This window comes from Cololabis saira, chromosome 9, assembly GCF_033807715.1.
Source record: "Cololabis saira isolate AMF1-May2022 chromosome 9, fColSai1.1, whole genome shotgun sequence".
Classification (NCBI taxonomy): Eukaryota; Metazoa; Chordata; class Actinopteri; order Beloniformes; family Belonidae; genus Cololabis; species Cololabis saira.
Window position 1 is genome coordinate 36392681 of NC_084595.1, and position 26858 is coordinate 36419538.

At 42.4% G+C, this 26858-nt stretch overlaps 1 protein-coding gene across 5 annotated transcripts in view; it reads left to right on the plus strand.

Annotated features, from left to right (window-relative positions):
* sema6a (sema domain, transmembrane domain (TM), and cytoplasmic domain, (semaphorin) 6A) overlaps positions 1 to 26858 on the plus strand; it is a 116688-nt gene that overhangs the window by 70897 nt on the left and 18933 nt on the right. For 2 of the 5 annotated variants that reach the window (XM_061729419.1, XM_061729416.1), the window contains 11 exons: positions 11 to 99; positions 2699 to 2916; positions 5259 to 5390; positions 7544 to 7699; positions 11600 to 11773; positions 13307 to 13447; positions 13574 to 13651; positions 18555 to 18613; positions 19378 to 19398; positions 19599 to 19637; positions 22738 to 22917. In XM_061729419.1, coding sequence (XP_061585403.1) covers positions 11 to 99; positions 2699 to 2916; positions 5259 to 5390; positions 7544 to 7699; positions 11600 to 11773; positions 13307 to 13447; positions 13574 to 13651; positions 18555 to 18613; positions 19378 to 19398; positions 19599 to 19637; positions 22738 to 22917 — 1287 coding nt within the window. The remainder of the gene's footprint in view (positions 1 to 10; positions 100 to 2698; positions 2917 to 5258; positions 5391 to 7543; positions 7700 to 11599; positions 11774 to 13306; positions 13448 to 13573; positions 13652 to 18554; positions 18614 to 19377; positions 19399 to 19598; positions 19638 to 22737; positions 22918 to 26858) is intronic. The other 3 variants (XM_061729417.1, XM_061729418.1, XM_061729420.1) reach the window with 3 other exon arrangements.

Below are 26858 nucleotides of genomic sequence, written 5' to 3' on the forward strand. Positions count from 1 at the left end.
CTTCCTACAGAGCCTTACTTCGTCCAGGCGGTCAATTATGGGGATTTCATCTATTTCTTCTTTCGGGAAATTGCTATGGAATACAATACAATGGGAAAGGTAAGCAAAGGCCCGATTGTCTTTTTATTGTTTGGCCACTAATCAGAGGTGACTTCCTATTTACCGGTACAGTCAGGAAGTGCCCGGGGAAGCTAACAGGATATGGGTGTATCACATAATGGGAAGGAGGCTTTCAGGAGCTGTTAAGTGGCCCAAAGCATTTTTCAGCAACACTGAGCAGGATACAAGACTTAAAATAGATCAAAAAAACAAAACCATGGAAGTCTGGAGATTCCATTTTGGAGTCTAAATATATCCCTTGAGTTGCACGAAGGCATCCGCGCCACAGTGCTCCTGCTTGACCTTTCGTCTCAACGTTTCCCAGGAGAAGTTCCACCCAAGTATTCCTGAGAAATGAGACACGGCACAAAAGAAAAAAGCCGAGGAAGAAACAGGCAAGCCGCAAGCATTTCAAGCGGAGACAGAAATTGTTCAATTAATCTCCTCAATTTAGTTTTGGATCCTGCAATGAGAATTGGGTAGCAGATAGAAGAAATTAAATATTGAAATGAATATATACACTGTGGACTAAATTAAGGGAAATGTGCAAAACGATGAGATGGTATGCGAGTCGAACTGAAATAACCCAAAAATAAACACAGAAATAATGGATTCTCCGCCAGAAATGACAGCCATGTGTTAAGCAGAGCATGAATACAGATCAGGCCCCTCAATCTGCTGGGTGTTTTTGAAAGCAGTGTCAGTGTAATTATGCATGTGGTGGGAGAATTGAAGAAGCAGAGACCAATTTAACGTTTAGTGAATGATATCTCTTCATTATTGCAGAGCAGAATGGCCTTCCCTGACCATGTAAACAGTGACTTCGTGGCAGCCGATGCATCTGCTGTGCCATAATTGTGTCCGCCTTGGTTGCAGTGTTGGGTTATTATCAGTAAAAGACAAAAGGATTAATATTTCCTCACAGAATGGAATTAATGTGTGTCTGCTGAGATATTTCGGTGGTGCAGATACGTGGGTGTATAACTGCAGCATTATCTGTATTGTCTGAGTACACAAGTCGCACTCTGATAAGTCAGCTTGAAAAATTGGAGCACGCTGACCTGTGGCGTGTTAAGCGGGCGATACTCCACCTTCAGCTGAGCAGCCTCCCCTCTTCTGCCGATGTTTTCCGTCCCCTCCCACCGAACAGGCCTGTGTAGGTTTTACTGTGCTTTTCTTAGCTGCTGCACTTCTGATTCATATTTGTGTTTGGATCACTGGGGAAGTGTAAGATTGCGCACGAGCGAGGGCGTGCATGTGCTATTATCTTCCTGTGCATGTGTGTGTGTGTGGGGATCTGCTTTAAATACATGTTTTGCTCCCATTCACACTGTCAATTTCAGGTCATGGTAAGAGTTATAGCTGTTAAGTATAGTGTGACAACAACTAATTACAACACTGACTACAAGATCTGAAGGCAGAGTTGTAATTACAGCACTGGCTACAATTTGAAACTGTGTAGTTTTAACTTTCTGCTGCCAGGTGCTGACTCTCAAACGCACCAATTTACTCCTCTGCCTTTAATTTGCTATAAAGTGATGAAAACTGGATTTGGTGTCATCCAAAGTCCGATTTCATTCCAAAGTAGTTATGTATTATATAATAGTGCTTTTTTTCTTTCTTTCTGACACTGTCCCTCTGGCAGTGGAAGCACTATTGGAGCTAAATAAGCTGTTAAAACAGGTCGTTCTACCTCGCAAAAAGTAAAAAGTGTAGAAAGTTTTGAGTTGCTGTTTCAGTCCACTTAACACACAGATTATACATTCATGTTTATTTTTTCATTTTCTGCACTGAGGTTATCTCTTTTGCACCGCAGTTTAAAAAAAAGTAGATAATTCAAAAAATAGAACACCTATTCATGGCTGACAAGTTTTCTATTTTATATTCTTGACATAATGTCAGTATGTCAACATTTAATGTAAATTAAAACCCAATATTTATTAAATGTGCCACCCTATTACTTGTTTTTAATCTTCATTTTTGATCCTGCAACTATGATCGGGAGGCTTTATAAATAAGGTTAAAATAAATTTAAACTTTTTGGAAGAGAAACTGTCATTGTTCTCTTTGCATTAAACAAATATAATATTTTCAATTTCATTTTTAAGATAATTTATGTCATTAGTTATTGGTTACATCACTTTTCTTAGAATCAACCTATGTGGAACAGTGTGTTACAATCAATTGATGGTTATTTTTTATTTCATTTCGGTGCCAGTGATGAAGTTTACTCGGCCTCCATAAGGATTTTTACTGGCACTCACACTTTAGGACACTTTACATTCACCAGTTAACTGATCACATATCTCTTTGGATGGTGGTCTGGCTCAAGAAGAGGCTGCGTGAAAAGTAGTAAAATCCCTCAAGTAATGTCAGTTGAAGTACTCTTTGCCCTCCAACATCAATTATGATCTGTTTTGCAAAAGTGCGTATCGTGGGTCTGACAGTGCTGCGGGCCGTCGATGCTGAATCAGTGGAGAGCGGTTTTGACAGGCGGCTTGGAGGAAGAGACTGAGAAGTGACATGTGTCATCAGTGACTGCTTATTTGAGACATCAGGCCATCCAAGTGTGACATCCAACTGCGTGTGACTTGAACAGGTGGTGTTTCCCCGCGTGGCGAGGGTTTGCAAGAACGACCGCGGGGGCTCGCCCCGCGTCCTGGAGAAGCAGTGGACTTCCTTTCTGAAGTCTCGCCTGAATTGCTCCATCCCCGGTGACTCCCATTTCTACTTCAACATCCTGCAAGCGGTAACAGACGTCATTCACATCAACGGGAGGGACGTAGTGATGGCTACCTTCGCCACGCCCTACAACAGGTACCCCAGAACAACTGAAAGCCTTTTTTATTTTCTTATTTCAACCCTGACTAAAGCTGTTATCAACTCTCCTTTTATTATCCCGATTATCTCTCTCAGTTTAAAGTATTTTCCAAACTGCGCTCGTCTCATTTACATTATGGCGATGCGACCTTTCTTCATGCTGGCAGGGGTGGGTGGCGGTGGGAAGGGGGGAGTATAATTCCAGAGTAAATCAGGTCAACTTTTCTATCTTCAGTCAAAAACAGTTTTGCTGCCCTTTTGACATGCAGGTGTTTAACCTCACTTTCCCTTTTGCGATTCATATTCCGAGCCATTCTCGCAGGCCGTGGGAGTTTTTATCTAAATTGAAAATTACCATAGAGCTTGGCTGATAGCTCTCACATATTGTAATTTTCTGTTTTATGGCTTCTTCCTAGCAGATAAGACAATTGCTTGTGACAATGCAATTGAGCATGGTTAATGGACATTAAAACCCAATGAAGCAGTGCCTCTGAAAATCTCTATAAGCACCCGTTTTGATCCTGGCATTAATTTTCCATTTCATAGTCAGGGGGTGAAATTAGAGGAAGCACATTGAGAGAAGAGACAGCACTCGGAGTTTGTGTCATATAATTGTCTGTCTGGACATGTGGCTGGGTCGTTGCGTGGCCCGGCCACTTGCTAACTGGTCAGCTCATTTCTTTTCTATCATCCTTGTTAGAAGCCTGATATAAATAGAAATATGTCTGTCGAAGTTTCTGTACATATCCAATGCAGACAGTAATTACCGCAATTTAGCAATCGAGCCAAGAACTAACAGCTCTCTGACCTTGCTCTCTATAATACTGCCCTTGTGTATTCTGTCTCCCCAATGTCTACATGATGAGTTTAACCCATGATGCAACAGCTCGACAATCCTCCCAGCAAAGAGGGAGAACAGTATTTCTCTCCTCACAAACAATTCCTAGTTTTTATTAAGCAGATGCCTGAAAAATGGAGAAATGACTCAGTAATTAGCTATGCGTCGATTCCACGTCCAGAAAAAGGCGAGTCAGTGGATCCACTGCGATCACAAGATGGGTATTTTTCCCCTAGAAAAGAAACACAATAATAAGATAATCTGTTTTCCACATTTGGAGCAGCAGACAGTGGACTTGTGATGAACTTTAGTGCCACAGGGCTTTTGGGGAAACCCGAACTGGGAGGGAGGCAGAAAATGTGTGCCCTCATGAGAATGCTGCAGGTTATGCATTATCAGTAGAAGCAATCAATACAGAATATATATTAATTAGGGCCCGAGCACCTTCAGTGCGAAGGCCCTATTGTATCTGTAGGAATTTTTTTTCTTTCTTTCTTTCTTTCTTTCTTTCTTTCTTTCTTTCTTTCTTTCTTTCTTTCTTTCTTTCTTTCTTTCTTTCTTTCTTTCTTTCTTTCTTTCTTTCTTTTTTCTTCTGACGAAAGGAGGGCCTTTTTGCCCCCCTAAACGTGCCCAAAAAGTCACCAAATTTTGCATGCCCGCCCACCCTTCATCTGATTGGTTCAGACAGAAAAAACTTTGCGCCTCAAGCCCCATAATACGGTTTGACGTACATGAATGAAAATCAGTACACACCTGTATCATGTCGCAACTTAAAGAAAAGTCTCTTGGCGCCATGGCCGAAACCGAACAGGAAGTCGGCCATTTTGAACATTCCTAATTTTGGAGCAATATATGCCATTCCTTCGAGAATTAATACGGCCCGAACCGTATCGTGAACCCAGATGTGTTATACATCAAAATGTGCGTCTCCATCCTGCGACTACGCGCATTACTTTTCTCTTTCAAAAGTGTTACCGTGGCGACGCTAGACGCCAAAAAGCGCGCCCCCCCTTCATCTGATTGGTCCATATTTGATAGTTCCCCAAAAGTCACCAAATTTTGCACCCAAGCCAGGCCTGGTGATACATTTGATATTTCATGGTTTGCATTAATGGGCGTGGCAAAATGGCTCAACAGCGCCCCCTAGAATACTTTTCTCTGCCATAACTTTGGAAAGGTTTTACATAAAGAGTCGTGGGTGGTGTCATGGGACTCGGTATTGAGTCCTTGACCATAATTGGTGAAAATTAGCCCCGCCCCTTCTTCTGATTGGTTGTCCCGATTTTCTGCTATAACTTTTGAATGGTTTGACATAGAGTCGTGGGTGGTGTCATTTCTGATATGCTTATGGGGGGCGGTGGCCATGAGTGCGAGGGCCCGTTCATCGCTGCTTTCAGCTTTAATTCTTATAGAATTTTAAAATTCATTGAAAAGTGAGAGAATTTCATTCAAGTACTCAGTCGTGAACGTTTATATATGTATTTATCTTTTGTCGCTGCAGTATTCCAGGGTCAGCGGTGTGTGCCTATGACATGGCTGAGGTGGCCAAGACGTTCACGGGGCGTTTCAAAGAGCAGAAGTCCCCAGACTCCACCTGGACACCTTTTCCTGAAGAGAAAGTTCCCAAGCCAAGGTACAAATGCAATTCATCAACGCATACAGACAAACAACCGCACACTGGAGGCACAGTCCCCCTTGACGTAGCTGGCACCTTGTTTCAACGTTGCATCCATTACCTCAGCTCTTTCCCACATGCAACTGCATAACCACTGACAAATGAAGCGTGAGATCATTTTACAGATAGCTGAATAATTCTACAAATGCACCAGCTTGATCAATCTCCCATCTATTGCTCACTAATTAGTGCATTAGCTGTTCTTCTATTCTCAAGGAAAAATGAAAAAAAAGCAGGTTTACTACAAAAGATCTGGTGCTTTGTGAGTACTTGTTCGTGTGCATGTGTGCGATTCATCGACACCACAGAGCCTTTGCTGAACTCATTGCCGTGCTTTCCGTGGATGAGGGTTTATTCGTGAGCTTGCGGTCTAATCTCAATTAGCATGTAATGATGTTTTTTTTTCTTTTCAACAGAGTCAGACATTTCAAAGAGCAGATTTACCGTCTGGTTTTTTTTTCTGCACTGATTGGTGCGTTTGATTTGATTTCCGTCCGCTGGTGTGTTCAGCCCTTTTTTTTATCTGCAAGCAGACGGAGAGTTGTAACAATGCCACCAAGGTCTGGTCCTGCTCCAAACTGTTCCTCCATGTGTTCATAATGAATCACTTGCAGATTTTCGTATTTCTGAGTTGTCTGTTTCCATTCTGCTGTCCATATGTGCGCATGCATTAAGGCCTCTCTGACAGTGGCATTGTGGACGTTTCCTTAGTTTACATTCATAGATACATACTCATTAGGGCTGTTCGATTAATCGATTTTAAATCGTAATCGCGATTATGTAATTAGAACGATGTTAAAACATGAAAATCGTAAAATCGATTTTTTACTTTTTTTTTTTTTTTTTTTTTTTTACTTGTCTGCACACATATTAATGATTGATGGAAATACCTCTCAATACCTGCGACAAGTGCCCCATTACACACCTCTACCTCCTTCATGGGTTGCATTATTATTTAGCATGCAAAGACCCAGTTTAGTTTAATTAGAAAATGTCTTGTTTTATTTAATTGGAAATATAACTTACTGTATGTTTGCAAGTGCTGATTTGCTGATTTTTTTTTTTCAGAGATAAAACTTTATATTTTATTATATTTTTTAAAACTTTTTTTCAACTTATTTTACAGAGTTTTGCACTTGATTCATTCATTTTTGGTTTAATAAGAGCAAAGTTTGCACTTAAAGCCCAATGGGGCAAATGTTCAATAAAAAAACAGCATATTTGAAATCATTTCTTTGCCTTTTGTCAATTCACAAAATAATCGTAATCGTAATCGAAAATCGGATTTTGAGAGAAAAAAATCGAGATTTTATTTTTGGGCAAAATCGAACAGCCCTAATACTCATACATATTAGATCTCAGGATTTTGAAAAAAAAAAAGTGATTTTCAACAGTTGAACAATGAGATTTTGAATACGTTTCCCATGTAAAATGTAGCTTGAGCTTCACTTTGTCTTGCAGCATCACATACTGTAGGAACTACGTTCTTTTGTAAAATGCTCTCGTCACGTGACGTGAAAGAGACATGAATACTGTATATAGAATAATATTTATAGAGAAACAAAGATATTGTGATGAAAACTAATACCTGTAAAGCATGGTCACCCCGTTTTAAGGGTTGGTAATTACGTGTCGACTGTGTCAGGCACACAGTGGCCAGCTGGCTAATATTTTTAGTGTCTGGTGTACATTTTGTGTTGTAAAAAGGTATCAAAGAGCACCCTATAAAGAGGTTTTATGGGCTCTTGGACGTGAGATGTCTGGAAAGGGGGATAAACTATCAAAATCAGCTTCTATTTTATAAGGAACCTGCAAGCTCCCTGTAAAAGGATCAGATAGAAAGACTTTCTTAGTGCCTTACCATGAATCTAGAGAAAATAAGACATCATGCATCCACCTATTTGACCAGAGCCTTTTGGAATGAGAGTTCAGTCATTTACAGCCTTACTCTTATCGATTTTAAGAAGGTTAGACTCCGTGTCCTCTATCGGCCTCTTTTCCTGATGTAGTTATTTCATTTTTGCTTTTACCTCCATCAGCTTGACATTTCTTTCTCCCTCCACCACCCCCCCCCCCCTCATTACCCTTATCTGTCTCCTCTCCATTTGCAGGCCTGGCAGCTGTGCCAGCACGCCGTCCATGGAACGGTACAAAGTATCCAATGAGTTCCCCGATGACACGCTCAACTTCATCAAGATGCATCCCCTGATGGATGAGGCCGTGGCGTCCATCGCTAACAGGCCCTGGTTTCTCAAGACCATGGTGCGGTGAGTGTTTCAGCCCCTGAAAAGCTGTTGGCATTAAAGGCCCGCGAGCCCTTTTCAGTCTAGGATGGTAATTATTTGAAGTGCTGTTCAGAGAGTCAGACTCATTAAAAGACGCCAGGGCTCCATCACAAGCCCCTACAGGAAGCGCAGATGTCCACCTGCCCACCGCGTGATGATGATGAAGACAGATGACTGGAATATACAGTAGCTGATGTTCATCCTCATGTTCTTTGACCGTGTTGTGAAACGATGGTCTGGGGATATTTCAAAGGCAGCAGACTGGAGTAAAAACGCTGTTTCAGGTGGAATGGTTAGCTTTTTCTCCTGAGCTTTTGCAATTGAGCCCTTTACCCCAAAAGTCACGGCACCGTTTCCAGGCGTCGCTTGATCATGGTCTGTCTGCTCTTCTACTCAGGCACGGACATTTAAACCAGCCTCTGGAGGGAATGAAACTGCACATCTCCTTCACATCGGCTGGGAAATAGCAGTCGAAAGTGCATTTGGAAAAAAGATGATAATCGACTTTCTTTTAATTGCAGCTGCTTGGGATTCATAGTTGGGAGAGCTTACTAAATCTTTAACAAGCCTCAGTGGCAGAAGCCTTACTTAAAACATCATCCACATGAGAAATCTGTAATCGGTGTTGCTAATTATTTACATTATATCACATCTTGATGCCGTTTCCCTGATGTCTGACCTACATTCTGCCCTGTCTTCGAATGTGAACGGCTTTTGGCAACATTTTTCTCCGTTCATTAGTGCGACATCAGTGTATTTGAAATGTGTGTTTGTGTCACAATCAGCAATAATATTTGCATTGGTTATGACATATAATTTCAGCCAGTGGAGCCTCACAGGCAAGTCAGAGGGTATAAAGTAGTATCTAAGTCTGAAAAGCATCGGCCAGGCATGAGGAGTAGGGAAGGATATCTGCTGTGTTTTCAAAGTGGATTACTTTTCCTGTCAGTGGGAAATGAGTTCAGTAATAGGGTTTGATATTTGTTGCCTTGATATCAAGCTCATGGCATTTCCTCAGACTGCCTCCGTGCTGAAGCGGGGACCTCAGCTGGCTGGACACAGTCACTTGCAGGGGGGAAACAGTGAGGAATCTCCCTTGACATTTTTCGTTTTGTAATCTTGAACAGGAAATAGAGTGAAAGTCACATTTATTGGTACTTTGTTACGTCACTGAGATTGCATCCCTCTGACACCATCCTTGGAGATCCCGTTAGGAGGGAAGGGATGGAAACCTTGTTCATGTTCTTACTAACGTTGACTGGATGAAGCCAGTCTCAAAGAGCATATTAGCAGATATTTTATAGATATTTAAAGGAGCCGTCTGTAAGAAATGTCCAAAACTGGTACTGCAGTCACTTTCAAAATATTGTTGAGCGGCGTGTACCCTCCCCCTCCTCCCCCCGACCAGAGGTTGCCAGGTAGGCTGCAGAATGCAGCAGGAACGTAGGCTGCCATGGCTGCGATAATTAGAGCCGAGCTGGCAACCCGGATGCCGAAACAATACTGACTTGGTGATTGGGAGATAGGTGGAGGGTGGAGCTTCAGAAACAATACTGACTTGGTGATTGGGAGATAGGTGGAGGGTGGAGCTTCAGAAACAATACTGACTTGGTGATTGGGAGATAGGTGGAGGGTGGAGCTTCAGAAACAATACTGACTTGGTGATTGGGAGATAGGTGGAGGGTGGAGCTTCAGAAACAATACTGACTTGGTGATTGGGAGATAGGTGGAGGGTGGAGCTTCAGAAACAATACTGACTTGGTGATTGGGAGATAGGTGGAGGGTGGAGCTTCAGAAACAATACTGACTTGGTGATTGGGAGATAGGTGGAGGGTGGAGCTTCAGAAACAATACTGACTTGGTGATTGGGAGATAGGTGGAGGGTGGAGCTTCAGGCCAAAACAAAAAATGACAACATAAACATCAGTTGAGGGCTGCAACTCCTCTTTTTAAACTGGAATATCCTGGCTTGAGTGCTGTTGTCAGTGACATAAGTATTTGAAATGAACATGATTTTGAAATGTCTGTTGACATATCGGGGTCATTTTATGATTCGTTTTATTATTGCTCTTACATACAGCTCCTTTAAGGAGATATAACAGAAGCAGTGAATAGCTACGGTAAAGTCTTGTATTTTAATGCTCTCACAGTGCACAGCTGTACTGTACCCAGGTCAAATTTACTGTCACTTCTGCTCTTTTAAGAGCAATAATTGGCTGAAGTGCACACTTTTTAACCCCAGTTTCACACGGAAAACACTCAGTAAACATTAATGAGGTTAATAGAGGACTTCGTAGATTTCCGGATGGGATCTCATCACTAATCTTTAAATCCCATCTCCTTCTATTAACCTCTAAAGCCTTAAGCTGTTATTTTGAATCTTCCAACTGAAGGCATCCTAAAATCCAGTCAGTTGCAGTTTCACGATTTTAAGGCCAGATCGAGCAGCCTCGGGCTCTTTGGATAAGAGCCACGTCGAGGAATTCTGAAACACAGCAACACTTTTCAGTCATATCAAAAAGGTAGAAAAATATGAATATAATTATATTTATGCATTCAGATAATCTCAAAGGTGCATTAGCAGCTTTAGAGAATAAATAATAAGCTCATTACGTTGAGTGAGTCATACTGATGCTGTGGAGCCTGCTCTAAATATTCTCATCGAAAACTCCAGAAAACATGAAGCACAACATCCATCCACATCTTTATCAGTTTCAGTGGTTTTTATGAGACAGTCACTTTAAAAAACATGCACCCTGTTTCTACAAAATGGCATCAGTTTTTATAGCGAATAGAGAGCCTGCAGGGTAGAGAAGACTGAAAAATAACAAACACAATACACAATACAAACTAATGGGAAACAATAGTAGTTGTCCTTTTTGATTACTTCAATAGTTTCCTGGCCCTTAAGCCAAAGAGTTGCTAAACACTAGTCTCCGCGAAGCAGTGTAAAAATGATATCGTTACATAGACTGAGAAGGTATCGCCTAAACCCGTTCTTGTTATTCGATTCTTTCTCAATTTTTATTCCAACACCCTTAAGCACAATAGAGAGTCGAACCGAATTTCATTAACTGGCAGCTGTCTGATTAGCTAACATGAATCACTTTGGCATGATGGGAATTTTATGCAGCAAGGTTTTTAAGCCAAACTGGGCTCATAGCTGCTGTCCATCAGAAAATACATTTATGCCTGTTGCTTGTTGCTTCCCTATGTTTTTTTATGATGATATTTCTTTAGCAACCACTTGACAGGGCCTGTGTCACTGTGATGAGTAAACTTGTGTAAAAACATCCTAAACCCCCTGCTAGGGCTGGGCGATTTTGGACAAAAATAAAATCCCGATTTTTTTTCTCTGAAAACCCGATTTTCGATTTCGATTTTTTTTGGTAAAACTACAAAAGACAATGGAATAAATGGTTTCAAATATGTTATCTTTATTTTTAAAGAAAAATAGCAAACAAATTTCCCTATTGGGAATGAAGTTCAATTGAAAGATACGGTAAATCCTCCTTGAGTTTAGTAAAGTGACAACATTTACAATTTTCTTGACCAAACAAAGATGACTAGACGGGCTCTGTCTGTAATGCAGCCAGCTGCAAAAAAGGAAAATCCATTTTCCTTTTTTCCTTTTTTTAACATCGATTGTCATTAATAAATCCGATTTAGATTTAAAATCGATTAATTGCACAGCCCTACCCCCTGCTCTTTTTGAAAGTCAGTCATCAGAAACAGGACTGTATTGTAGTTTAAAGGATTTATTGCAAGCTTGCATCACCATCTGCTGCTCTTCCAGAAAGCTAATCTGCTTTCCTGTTTGCAGACAAATTGACTAAACTAATGTACTGATTGGTTGATTTATCTCGGTATTGTTTGTCCCAGGTACCGCTTGACGCGCATCATGGTGGACAACCAGGCCGGTCCCAACAAGAACCACACGGTGGTGTTCCTGGGATCGGAGAAGGGCATCGTCCTCAAGTTCTTGGCAAAGATGAACAACGGCTTCCTCAACGATAGCCTGTTTCTAGAGGAGCTCAACGTCTACAACCCTGACAAGTAGGTACTGTAGCTGTGGAAGAATAACACATGGATACGGTTGCTATGAACAGAGGAAGGTCGTTTTTTTTTTGTTTTTTTTTTCTTGTGTGTGTGCGTTTTCAAGAGAGAATGCGTTTAATTTTGTGAGTTTCCACCATTTATCCTCTGAGCCAACCCACCAACCCACCAGCTCCATCACTAGCAGTTAGTTCCCCTGACTCAAGCTCTGTAGTAAAGCCAGCCAACCAGATGGCTACTCTATCATTTAAAAGAGTTTTATCAGGTTACACTCAGCCCGACCACAGCTACTAAATTAAAGACATAGACACTAAGGCTCTGGATAACATACTACTGTGGTTCCCGACCGCAGCGGGGCTCAGCTCCTCCATAATGTTAGCTGATTAAAGGAAACACACGCACTCACACCAAGGTCTGTGTTTGTCTTCAGAGCCAGCCTGGGATCTCTTTCTAATATGTTACATGTCTTTGGGTTTTTGCGTTGTATAGATGGGAGTTTGTTTCCACGAACTCGATACAGATGGGCGAGCATTGTTAGATCCTATAACGGTAAAACAAAAACAGTATCAGGGCATAAGAAAAAGTCAGCCTGGTCCAAACAAGGAAAATATTTGGTTTTGGAAGTAATGGATGATGGGGAATTCAAACAAAGAAGGTAATTAGTCAATCCTAGTTACTGTAGAAGAGATGGGAAGCTAAAAGGAGCAAGTTGGGAGGGAGGGAGCGTTTGAGGTCTCATATCTGACATGCAGTGATCATATGGTGAGATGGATGGTAGGGGAAGAAGGGCAGGACTCTCTCCTCTCTCCTCTCCTCTCGCCGTGGCTCCTTTGTTTCTCCCCTCTCCCCTGTTGGCTGAGGCCAAGCATCCGTCGGCTGCCATCTGGCTTCGGTCATGTACAGTAAGTGACTTTGCTTCCCTGCCTGCGTGGCTGGATCAGAGTAGGCCCGATTGCCGTGCATTACGCAGTGTAGATGGATCCTAAGCCCTAATTGAGAACGTTAATGCTGGACCAGAGGCTCTGTGAAGGGGAGATTAAATCCCAGGAGCCGGATGGAGAGAGGAGTGCAGGGAAGAGGAGGCATAGAGCGATGCTTGACACACCCCAGAGGGATTAGAGCGTGCTCCTGCGGGGACAAAGACGCCTAACATGGGATGGAGAGGTAGTGGCGCGAGAGGGGTGGGGGGGTTTAGTTTGTGGATTTTACAGTTAAGTGCTGCTGACTGCTCACAGTGCCCATCTGTCTGTTTATCTGTTGTATCTGTATCACCCCTTTCTTTATCTCTGTTTATCTCCCTCTGCGTTCCTGACCTTGTGCGCTCTTCTCCCGCGTCAGCTGTGTTCTTGCTGACCTTACAGTTTGCCTGTCTGAAACATCTTAATCTGGTCTTCTGTTTTTTTTTAAAGGACCACTTAAATCTCTGTTAGGTTTTATTTTTCGTTTGGCTCTGAGTGCTCCCTTTAAGCACCGTATGATAAGAGAAAACTGCCTCTAATCTCTGCATGACCCTCTCTCCCCCGCCCCGGCCAGGTGCAGTATAGACGGTGTGGATGACAAGCGCATCATTGGAATGCAGATAGACACCAAGAGCCATGTCATGTGGGTTGCTTTCACCTCGTGCGTGGTTAAAGTGCCACTGTCTCGCTGTGAAAGACATGGGCGGTGCAAGAAGTAAGTCTCATGCTCGCATGTCAAATCATCATTCTGACTCAGATTTCTTTTGAACAATTGTGAACAGGATTACAGTGTGCGGTGTACGTGAGGGAGTGATTCATGGTGTGTGTGACTGTGCTCCAGGTCCTGTATCGCCTCCAGGGACCCGTATTGTGGATGGGTGTCAGAAGGCGCCTGCAGACAGGTGGTTGGCAACACCAAGTAAGTGAGCGCAGGTGCAATCATAAGAGAGCAGAAATGCACATGATAGTCTTTTGAATAGATATGTTTTAAAGAGTATTGAAAAAGAAACATAATGGAAACAATCAGAGGTGCAATAAAAACTACATTCCCCACCACACACACACACACACAGGCACGCGCACACGCACACGCACACGCACACGCACACACTCACACACACACACGGCATCTGAATTCTTACTTAGCTTTAACACCAAAGTGCTGAAAGATTGTTTTGTGAATAAAATAATACTTCAGAGGCCGTTTGTAGAAAGGCTGGAGGTTTTGAAGGGTTTGTTGGATAAAAGAAAATCTGATTAACAGTCAAGCCCAAAACTATGAAGAAACCAATAACAGAACTTTTATGAACCAATAACAGAACTTCAAAATCAATTCTGGAGCAGACAGGCAGTCGCATATTGAACTGCAATCTTATTTGAGATACCAAATCACTTAGTCCAAACTAATCTTGCTCATAGTGGTAAACTAAGTGTTATGTTTTGTACAAACCTGATAAAGCTTGATATTTATTTTGAACTCTAAATGATTTTGGATGAATACAGATAACATTTTAGTTCTTGAAATTGCAAAGTGTTGTAAGGTAAGTGGGTGCAGCTTTGAGCTGGACATCATAATACCTGACAGCCGGTGGGTGTTGAGTTTTAAATGTAGGGATTCTGATATCCGCTCTTTTCAAAAACGGATAAAAAGATACCGTCTCAGGTTGTGTGGCTGTAACCCTGCGGACTGGGAGCAGTGACCTTTATGCCTCAGTTAACCTCAGCTCTCCTCCCTACCAACTGCTTTGTAGAGATAACAGTAACACTGTTCTGCTATAGTGAAAAGTCAAAAGAGTTTTTTGGACGGGTGGCAGGACAGCAGCAAGAAATCATTCGTCCATTAATGTGTGACTTTAAATTGGAAGAATCTCTTTTTCTCTTCTAAAAATCATGTGAGCAAGGACTTTCAGACTGGCCAGAGCAGTTGTCCTCGCGCACAGTCAATACAGATAGCTGCAAATATTTACACACCAATTAAAAAAAAAACAAAAAAAACATTAAAAGAAATAAAGTCATAAATAAATCACTGTCCTACATTTCCAGTGAAACTGCTTTTTTGTTTGATTCTGTTTTGTTTTTTTCTGCACTGCCACTACACCGAATGAGTCCTAAACTGCTCCAAAATACATTGTTCTCTGATACTCTTACTTTATACATACAATATGTTTTGCACAGAAAATACCACATGCATAGTTTTTCTGTGCTCTGACTGTTCGTGCATATGGATCCTGGTCTCAGTTGAATTTAACTATTAAAACGATATTCCACTTTTTTTTTTTTATATGCTCAGCACCAATCCTCGATTTAGCTCTCAAAAGTAATGGTGTGTTAGTGCAGTTACCTCGAGCTGAAGGGGTTGTTGGAAAAATGAGTGGAAGGAAAGTGTTGTTTGCCCCAGGCTTGGGGTTGAGTACGCAATCCTGGGGAAAGTTTGATGGCCACAGCAACTATAACATTGTGGCTGTAGTTATGCTTTCTGAACAAACAGGGTATGGAGTTTTGTGGTGGAAAAACATTTTACAGATGAAGTCATAACAAAAGAGCCACTGCATCCCTGGTCATTTGATGATGAATGACTTTGATTCCCCTGCTGCAAAGTGACTGGTCTGCTATGCCAATGCGCCACACGCACACATAAACGCGCGTAGCGAAAACACAGACCTATCCATCCTATTATTGGTATGCAGAGCTGAAGCAGTGCACAGTTCTTATTAAGTTTCCACTTCGGAACAGGAGCTGACAGAGAAGCATTAAAAGGGCAGATGACCTCGCCCCCTCACTGTTGGTTCGTGTTTGTTTTTCAGCATCATTTTCACTCCATCGTTCCTGTATCATAGTCTTCCTCTTTTTCAAGCCCTCCCCTTCTTTTCTTCTTCCATCTGGCCCTGATGCTAGCATGCCAGATTCCCCATGTGGAGTTATGCCTCTTATACCTGCTGCCTATAAACAGCTTGCACTCTGGTCTCCTGCAATATGGTCCTTAGTCACCCCCCTGTTCATGCATATGATTGCATACGATTCTGAATGGTTGTTATTTTGTAAAATTATAGATACACATTTGTTTTGCTTTAATCAGCATATCAAATGAGCAGACTTAGATAAAATGTGCTCATATACCGGTTTGCGACATAATGAGAGCCCATTCCTTAATAATGAAAGCCATGATTCAAAATGAATGGCTTGAAAACAAATCTGCATACTGTACTTAGTTCATGCTATACATACAGTAATTGTCTTACTATGCAGTTCACGTCTTTTCTGAATAATTAAAATTAATATGCCTGACCCAAATTTTTGTGGAACTGCACTTCTCATATAATAATCACATCTGATGCAACGTAATATAAAATAGGTTCTTGGCTGCCTGCAGTTATGTACAGTGCGACGTGAATCTGATATAAATATTTATGTGGAGGCGATGGGATCTTAACCCAGAGCGGATCGTCTGGAGTGTCACATTCAAACACACTGCACGTCTATTGCTACAATCCCACCTCGATGGGACTAACGGCCTTAACCGATGGGTTCACTGCGTGGTTCATTCGCTTTTCATTTGTGCCGAGTAAGACTCAGACACTACATCTGTAGTATGAACACTCATTGATAATTCATGACAAGTCCACCGGGATTTAAACTTTGAAAATCTTCATTTCACCAGAATCTGCAGTGTTATTATCACAATAGCACAATAAGATGTTTTTCTTTTGGCAGGGTGCGATGATGATGTCTGTGAGTAATTCCCGTCAGATACCAGGAGTGCTTTGGCTGCACTTGTGATTACTGCAGTTCGGCTTTGCAACCCTGCGTCTGTGATTATGACTGTATGCTAAGTAAATCTGATAAGCTAATGAACTGAACCCCCAGATATTAAAAACAAGGATGCTGCTTTTGTTGTTGAGTAGCTGTTGTGTTCAATTTTGAAGGGGAAGTTTCTTATTATAAGGGGCAAATGATTACCATCACCCTCGCCTTTCCACTCATCCTTCAGCAGTTTCCTTTATTGCACTGAGAGCAGGTACTCGATCTGAAACAGTATTTTCGTTGGTGGTCCAAAATTGTTTGTCTAAGGCTCCGCTGCCTTTCAGCAAGAACGTTACATTGTGACAACTGTAATTTTGTTTTCAATTTTATTTGTCAGTGGTTTTGATCTTGTGGCTGCCTGGTGTACATGATGTAAACACAAAACAACAGGAATCGAGCTGGATGTCAAACCTAAAATCTCCACGGCCCATGTTTTTCACTCTGAGCGGTCCACATGGGATGGATGACAGTATTTTGCGAAATCATTCTTCTTCGTGCTATCTATAATTGCGTCCAGTCAAGGGTGATGAAGATGAATGGGAGGTGGACAGGAGGAGTGAAGAGGAGGGAGCTGAGGAGGACTGTGAAAAGCTGTCATGCGTGACTATGATCGCGGTTGACAGTTGGCTTGCTCTGTTTCAACGATCCCCCTACAAGCCACATTGGTGGTGTTTCAGGGAGAAAGCGGATCGTGGTACAGGCTACATCAGAAAATATCATCTCCCTGTAAGTCATGGGATGGCCTTCAAGTCTGGTTACCCACCACTGCTCTGTTTTTGCCTGCTTGGTTATAAAAACGCTCGTATCTTAGCTGAAACTAGATAAAGCCTGATCAAGTGTACAAGCAGTGCAAAGAAACTGGGAAACGGCTTACTTTTTTCTTCTTAGTCAAGAGATGAGATGAATTCAGTATTAGGCTCTCATTTATCCAGAATAAATTAGAAGTTGAAAACAGCAGCAGCAACAGCTGGCTGTCTAGCTCAGACTATTACTAAAACCTAGCAAAACTGTATATATCTCACCTAACTCATGTCAAGAAAGCCCAAAAGGAGACTATTGATTCGTTTTTCAAATCATGCCTTTAAGTGGGCAGTGGTTACAGACAACAGCGTGGCCTTGCAGGTCTCCATGTTGGCAACAGAGGTGAACTGTTGTGGGCTCCTGAGCAGAAAAATGTCAGCTCACTTCTCCTAGTGTAAAGCCTGAATTATGGTTCTGCGTCAAACCAACGCAGAGCACACGGCGTTGCCGTGACGCCGTCGTGAACACTTCGGACTTCTCCGTCACTCCATTTCGCCGCGGTGCAGTACCCCCCGTGACCGCTAATTTGCGATCATTTCCTGAATGGTTTATCCAACTTTTTCCGGTCACAGTGAATCAAAGAGATAAGGACAACTATTTTGCAAAAAACCAAAACAAAAAAAATCACACATACACGAAGAAAAGAGCGCTGAAAGTTCACGACTGCTTCAAACCAGAAACTGGAAATGCGTTTCTTCCAAGCGAACCAATCACAGCCCTCTCCGTCTGCGTTTGGTCTGCGGCGCCTCGACGCGTAGTTACAATTTTCGGGAGGTGCACGTCAGTGACGGCGTGTGGTCTGCGTCAACGCGTACCACACGCCATAGGCACGGCGTCATTTTGACACAGAACCATAACTCAAGCTTAACTAGTGATGTGTTAAAAGCAGAGGACTAATTTTGGTGTGTTTCGTGAGATGTATACCGGCGAATAAAAGAAAATTGCGTAGCTGTCAAACGAAACATAAATCTCTGTTATCAGCATTTCTTTTCAGCAAGTCCTGCAGCAGCTCAGGATTTACTTCATGCACTCACAGAATCCGTCCTCCGGGACACCTGCTTGTTTGATTTTGACCCGTAAGAGGGCTCTCCGCAGCCTGCGCTGCGTGCAAACGTCGGGTACGCTGTGTTCGCTGTTGTTTTTTGTAGTAGCCTTCTACAGCTTTGTGCTAGGTGTGGCGGTTTTTCCGTTGCTGACCGTGATGTCTCTGTTCCCCGCAGATCAGCCTTCGAGCAGGACGTGGAGCATGGTAACACAGATGGCCTGGGAGACTGCCAAAGTAAGCAGGCCCTCTTCACTCTTATCTATCCTCCTCTTTTCCATATCCCTGCCACCATTCTGTCTCCGGCTCTTCTCAACCCTCCGCTTCCTTCTTCACCTTTTTCTCTCCCGTCTGTTTGCCCGTACAATCCTCTCTTTCAGCCTTTTCCATCCATCTGCTCCTTTCTCTGCTCTCTGTCCTTTTTCTTGCTGCTCCTCTGGTCTCCCAATCAATAGCGAGTTGTGTCCCATTTTGGTAAAGACTTGGTTCCGTCTTGCGATTCGCCTATATAATACAAACATTCAGAGCCGGACAGAGAGGAGATTTTATGAGTGAGGAGTCACAAGGCTCATTTTGAAACACAAAACAAGACAGGGCTCCGAACCAAATTAGCCTGAAGCCATGAAAGGTCTCTTTTTACTCCTCTCGTTTGGAGATGTTATATTTGATCTTTTTGTGTTCGGAAAAACTGTTTGGACTTGCAAATGTGACGCCCCTGTTGATGCTCTACTGAGCTGCTTGTTTTTTTATAAAACAAAACTTCAAAAGTTCATAAAGGTTTCCTTTCAAATGTATCTGTATGTTTATTCAAGGGAATCTGCAGCGTAGGACTCTCATCAGCTGCAGGGACCGTATAGACACTCTGATTAGAGTGAGGAGAATATCGAGCAGCCAGTCAATGCTGAATTACTTTAAAAGTCATAGCCTTTCAGCATGTTAAGCATATGAGCCCCTATTCATGCACACAGTAACGGGTTTTCCTTCCTTTCTCTTTCTTTCAGACACATTTGTGGCGCTGAATGGTAAGTGTCCCGCATATACCACACGAGCAATCAAATAACCAATAGAAGTTGCATCACTTTCTTCCCTTAAATCTTTAACTTCCGCCACACCTCCTTTACTCAGTTGATCACCCCCTCTCAAGGAAATGAAAACTCCTCCCACAGAGTTATTAATGACTCAAGGTTTTCACTGGATTGACTTTATTCCTTCTTTTTGATAGACGTCCCTTCCCGATACGAAGGTAATGAAAATAATGAAGGTTGGTCGTTTTCACTCCTCAGATTATTTTCTCCTGCCCTAGTCCCTTTTATGTTTAGAGTAAACGCCGTAGAACTAGAAACCAGTTAAACACATCTGTTGCTGTTCTGATTCTGATTCAGTCCTGCCACACCTTTTCTCCCTCAAAGCCCTCGCTGCCCCATCCTGTCATCCTCTTTCATCCCCTTTGCAATGGCATTAATTAGCTTAGACATTTGACTTTGTCATTTACATGGATCGAGCCACTAAAACACACAAACACGCATGTACGTATATATATATATATATGTATATGTATATATATATATATATATATATATATATATATATATATATATATATATATATATATATATATATATATATATATACACAGGACTGTCTCAGAAAATTAGAATATTGTGATAAAGTTCTTTATTTTCTGTAATGCAATTTAAAAAAACAAAAATGTCATACATTCTGGATTCATTACAAATCAACTGAAATATTGCAAGCCATTTATTATTTTAATATTGCTGATTATGGATTACAGTTTAAGATTAAGATTCCCAGAATATTCAAATTTTTTTAGATAGGATATTTGAGTTTTCTTAAGCTGTAACCATGATCAGCAATATTAAAATAATAAAAGGCTTGCAATATTTCAGTTGATTTGTAATGATTCCAGAATGTATGACATTTTTGCATTACAGAAAATAAAGGACTTTATGACAATATTCTAATTTTCTGAGACAATCCTGTATATGTATATGTATATATACACAGCGTCTTGTCGCAGATGTTTCTCTCCCAATCAACACAGCACAATCACCCCTGGGTGTTTGGTACAGTTTTTCCCACTCACTAATTTTTAAAGAATGATGAACAGATGTAATTGGCCTGCAGCAAAGTCACTCTCATCCATCGTACCCGCACCTTCACTCACTTCCACCTCGGTTTGGTTTTTAGTGAGTCCCACACACACACTCACACACACACACACACACACACACACACACACACTGCCTCGCAGCTGCCAGATCAGAATGGGCAGATCCATGCTGAATGACAAAAATAGATATTTTGAAGTGCGTCCAGAAAGCCCTCTCTCTCGCCCTCTGTGGCTGTAGCCCCACTGTGATTTTCCCTCCTTTTGGAGATCCAGGGTCATCGAAAAAGCATCTGTGTTGGTGCACCCCCCCACCCCACCCCCACACCCCTGTTGTGCTGAATATGCTCCCACAGGCTTGGCTGTGTGTTTACAGACACACACTCACACACACACACACTCACGAACACACTCATACAGGCAACACCCAGTTTACAACACAACCCACCAAACAAAGTGGCGGCCATCGCCTCAGACTCGCCGTCTATCTGTTGGTGGTTGATATGGATTTGAAGATAAATATTTGCCCCTTTCTCCATTCTCCTCTCTCCAGACCAGACATCCTAGCCTCCCTTTTAATCTGCTAGAAGAGAGAGATGTGCATCCGTTAGCAATTTAAGGCTTTTTTTTTTCCCCCCTTCCTGATCCGTGGAGGAGCACCGACCCTCGGAGGTTTCTCTATGTGTGTCATCTGCCTGAATTGCACTTCCCCTGGCGGTGGGGGAATGAATTATAAAATAGGCCTGTCACACTAATCTCTCAGCCTTGGGCCAATAGTTAAATAAATCATTTTAATGATTGCCACGCCACACAGAAGAGGAGGAGGCTTTGGGTGTTGTGTGTGGGTGTCTATTATACATTGTGTACCAGCAGCGCATCTTCAAACACAAACCATAAACACATATTAAACAGGAACGTGCACATCCTTAAACAGACCCACATGCCGTCAGAGAGCTTGTCAAAGCGGTAACTCCGGGTTGGGCTCACGAGGGGCTGCCGATAAATCTTTTCACTCCCCATCCTGGGAAGCATTCGTGTGTTTTGCAAACATGTGGTTAAAGATGATTAGAATAAGTACAATATAGAACTTTAGTAAAATCGTGTAGGGTGGCTTAAGTGTAGGCATGTAGGATGCTAATGTGATTATCACGGCGCGAAAAATAAATAAGTGAACAAAGCTTATGCATGAATTATGCTTAGGAGAAGGAGAAACTCGGAAAGGCAGATGCAGGAAAACTGTGCGAGGGTTGAGTTGACGGAGAGAAGATGTTTGATCCATCACCCACACATCAAAGAATTACAGCGTATTCATTTGACAGGGAGACTTGTTTGTTGTTCAATATTTGCTGCAGAATGCTTCAATCAATCGGAAGAAGTCTGGTTTGTTGCCCAGTTCATCCAATCTTCATGAGAAAAGATACCAAACCCCAAACTTCCCCGCAAAATGTTCCTCACGTCTAAGCCAACTGGCGTAAAAGCTCCTGCTAAGTAACTATTCTTTAACTATATTATTTACTCTGCAAAAAAAATCTGCAAAAGAAGAATCTCTCAAGCCATCAACAAGTTGTACGTGGCAAAGATTTCACCTAAAACGAAAGAACGACTAAAAAGCTGGAAAGCATGAAAAAAGAGGGGAGCTAGTGGCAGTTTGTCAGAATAAACGCGGAATAATTAATAATTCTCTTTCCATTTCCTGTTTCAACTTCAGCAAACGTTATAATTTGAAGTTAGAAAAGTTGTCTCCGTGCATCAAAGCGAATTTAACATTGCTACAAAGATTGATTGAAAAGTTTGATTCAAAGAGAGGTTGAAAGGGAGAGCAGGAAGAACACGAACAGGGTTGGTGCTTTGTACTTGAAAGGAAGTTACAGGCAGTGTTTCCAACAGGAGCGAAGGTGAAAATGTATTTTTTTTTCTGACATATGAAAGGTAGGTTATTGTAAAAAGAAATACAGCTGTACTTTATGCTGACAGATACGACAGAGTTCTGACATGTCAGAATGAAAAGAAAACACATTGATCCTGATAAACACAGACACACTTCCATGCACATATTTATTAATGGGTTGCCAAGGGTAACCAGGGAAAACACTGTAACTCACACAGCCCATCACCTGTCCCTGTGTGTGTATATAAATGAAGAGCGAGTATACCTGTGTGCGTGAGCACCCCGGCTGGCCTGTGCCCTCCCCGTCTACCGCGAGCACACCTTAACCTGTGTTGTGTCCGGCAGGCCACCATCACCACCACCGTCACCACACCCTCTCAGTTCCCACCCCGGCCTTCCCCGAGGCCGCCGAGGGCCCGCTGGGGCGGGACCGCATGGTGGAGCGCAAGGATCCCCCCATCAGTTCAGACAAAGGGCAGGACCCCTACATGGCCGTGCCCTCTCAGACTCAGCCCGAAGCCAATGGTAAGCCTTGGAACACAACCGTGAGCGGTCAGTTCGGTCCACTGTCACCTGTGGCAAGGGACTCATGGGAAAGGGTGAAGTGGAAGGGAGGGGCTTACGTCTATGCAAACGTAGCGCTGCTAGGCTGCTTCCAGCTGACAATGTGCAGAGATAGTAAATGGCTTTCTCTCATGGAGACAAATTGCCTCACGTCGCGCTTAAAAAAGGTCCACAGAAACATAGGGAGCGCAACCGTACAGTGTCTACACGTGCAGGTACATGCACATACGCATTCAGAGCTCATTAAGATGCATTTACACACACACACAAATGTCCCCAAACACACATGCATGTTGTAGGGTAGATTTATTATCCGTGGACTCTAATGTCCCACAGGAGATGTAATATCCAGACCATTAGACTCTGAAAAAGGGAGATGGCGGTGGGTATTTATTCTCTAAAGAAGATGGCCCGGTAGACCCTGGCTCAGTCGTGCTTTGCGACACAGTGACACGACATTGAACGCCCTTTTTCTCCTGTGTTAACAACCTGGCTAATGCTGTGCCGCCTCAAGGACAGCTCACTGGATAAATGAGTCAGAGTGAAAAGGATAGAGGGGGAGGAGTCGAGAGGGACAACACATGTTGGAGGGGGGATGGAAAAAAGGTCTTTGCAGCGCTGCTATTTCATTACAATAAAACAGGCAGACCCATTACACATCCCATTAAAACAACAAGCAACATGTGCCTGCTACATAGTTTATGCAGCCATAAGAACCACTGTTGCTTTGAGGAGATATTGATCAAAACAATTATTGGCCTTTATCATAAGCAAATGCATCTTCCTGTAGATCTACTACTGCATTAATGAAGACAGACAGAAAGCCACCTGGGGCCGAAATACAACCTGAGAGAGAGCACACAATATATCTCCTCATTCACATGAATTGAAAAGTCTGTGAAGAGCTGAAGGTTTGAGAAATAAGACTGATTGCTTCATTCCCCCTGAGTTGAATAAATACATTTAATCAAGTTAAAAGTTGCTTGGGAATGTTTCTGAGATATAAAGTTATCACACGAAAGCTATAAAAAAGTTGTCTCATTTTGAACACCAAAATAAACGTTCGTTCCGTGCTATTTTTTTTCTGTCTGTGGTATAACCAGAGGCGCAGCGGTGAGTGCAGCGTGTCAGCTGGAAGCAGTGAGGCACCAGTGGGTAGATCCAAGCACAATGGTGGCAGAGTCTTCAGACAGCATGGCCACAGGCAGCATCACAGTGTGCTGTCGCCCCCTCCCCCTGTTGCCTTTACCTGAGCAGGTGTAGTCTTACTTGGGCCTCATAAGGAATGCCAAAAAATGTGTAAAAGCTGTCATTAAAGCAACTTTTTCCATAAAATATTTTTCTTTTTTTTTTGTTCTTTTTTTTTAAGGGGGGGGAATGTTTTTTCATGCTCAGGTAATGGCATAAGGGCTTCACATTTCAAAACAATGCTTCCTGCTGTTTTATTATTTGTCTTTCTGTATGATCATCGTTATTATTATTGTATTATTTTTTATTTGACACCTTTGCAGCTTGTTTTACAGTCTATCAGTTCAATTTCAGCTCTCAAGTATTTCGTTTCTCTCTGAAAGTCAGCTCTGATGACGTCGTTTTGTTTGTTTCTGTCTTTCTGTTTTGATTTCTCGCGAGACATTTCTGATATTTTGCATGGCTTGGTTTCCGATTACGTCCTTTATTTTTTTTTATTTTTTTTTGCAATTTATATATTTGCCTCTTTCCTGTGTTTTATCGCTTTGATGGTATTAAGCACAGATTTGCCTCCATACAGCTTAATGCTTTTGAGCATGGCAAACACCTCAGCCAACAGTGCTCATTTCCCGCTCCACCCATCCTGCCTCCTCTTCCTTCCTGCCGCCCTTCAGCATTAACGGCTTCAGGTGTCAACTGTACTGTGAAAACTTGGCTAACTGACTGTGTTTGATGCATAATGGGAAAAAATATGTCAAATTATTATGGAAACCATGTTTTTCATTCACTTTATCTACATTTTAATTGCTATGGATAAATCCATGCTGCTCATTTGGGCAGGAGAAATAAAGAAAAAACAATCTTTTTGTGTGAGCCAATATATAATATTATATCCAAAGTAATTTGCAAGTGTGCTCTTGACTTTTGGAAGAAAACAATATTAAAATCCCATCTTACTTTTACATTTGCAGTCGAGACAGTAATATCTTATCTGCTAATGAACATTGCAGTGCTGCTGATATTTATTAGGCCAACACCACCAGAGTAATTAGAAATGCTGCGAGCATGATGAGTATTCACACACACTCTTGATATTCGGCACAGACAGCACCATTGTCTGGAATTCCAACGGGACCGGCACAATAACCGGGTGGTTGCTTGTGTTTCACAGTACATTTGAGCTTGGTGTTTGTCATTGGCTCCACTGTCTCTGTTAGATTTTCACCTGCTCTATGTTATCCTCTAGTACACGACTCTCTATTTCTGCCATAGCTCACCCTGCCCCCCCAAAAACCCCCAGCAGCCCTGCCTCCTTCCACCACCTGCTGCCATTGTGATCAGTCTCCCTTCCACAGGACCTCTCATCTGACTAGGATGGCATGTTCCAAGGCTGTACCTTACCTGGTGCAAATTAATTCCTGAACCAATTTATGGAGCCTCCCTCCTCTCCTCCTGTTCCTCTCTCTTCTTCTCTTCCTCCTCCTTTTCTGCATCTCCCCTCCCCGTGTATCTATTCTCGAACTGGAGCCATATCTCTTCTCCTGTCTGCAGCAATGAATTCTTGCCTCCCTCTCCTTTTCCTCCCTCTGCCTCTTTTCCTACTTGTCTCCCTCTCTCTGCCAAGCTCAGCTACATCCCGTCACCCCCCCCCCCCTTACATTCCCCCTCCCCCCAACGCCGACCTGTAGCTACTGCTGTGTTGCTCCAATTTATAGGTTCATTACGACAGCAGCTATCCAGAGAAAAGGGGGGGGGGGGGAGGAGAGGTGGAAGGAAATAAGGACGGAGGGAGACCACAGGGACAGACAGACAGGGAACGAGGGGATAGAGGGCCACATGATAAAGATTTATTAAACAGAAAAGAACAATAATGTAACAGCGAAGGTTATGTCGCCGATAAAAGATGGAGGGTCTGCAAAGTGGCTGTGAGAAATGAAAAAGATGATGGAGGAGAGGACAATCACGAGGAATATAAGATTTACTGGGGTATATAAATGAACAGAGTGGACACAATTTCTAGCTGTCCCTCCTGGTCGTTTGTTTCGATGGTGAGCTGTAATGACTATCTACATCCTCTTCCTTTTTTATGCAGACTTAGCTGAAATTCTTACAAGTCAAAAAAATTAAGCCATCAGTCTTGTAAAACCCATTTTCTTAGAAATTACACTTCAGTATAAGACACCTTTTCCAGTATCCTGCTTTTCAAGAAAAGATAATGTTAGGAGATATATATTGGCCTTTGCAATGAGCTGGTTAAGTCTTAAAGGAGCCGTCTGTAAGAAATGTCCAAAACTGGTACTGCAGTCACTTTCAAAATATTGTTGAGCGGCGTGTACCCTCCCCCTCCTCCCCCCGACCAGAGGTTGCCAGGTAGGCTGCAGAATGCAGCAGGAACGTAGGCTGCCATGGCTGCCATAATTAGAGCCGAGCTGGCAACCCGGATGCCGAAACAATACTGACTTGGTGATTGGGAGATAGGTGGAGGGTGGAGCTTCAGAAACAATACTGACTTGGTGATTGGGAGATAGGTGGAGGGTGGAGCTTCAGGCCAAAACAAAAAATGACAACATAAACATCAGTTGAGGGCTGCAACTCCTCTTTTTAAACTGAAATATCCTGGCTTGAGTGCTGTTGTCAGTGAAACACGTATTTGAAATTAACATGATTTTTAAATGTCTGTTGACATATCGGGGTCATTTTATGATTCGTTTTAT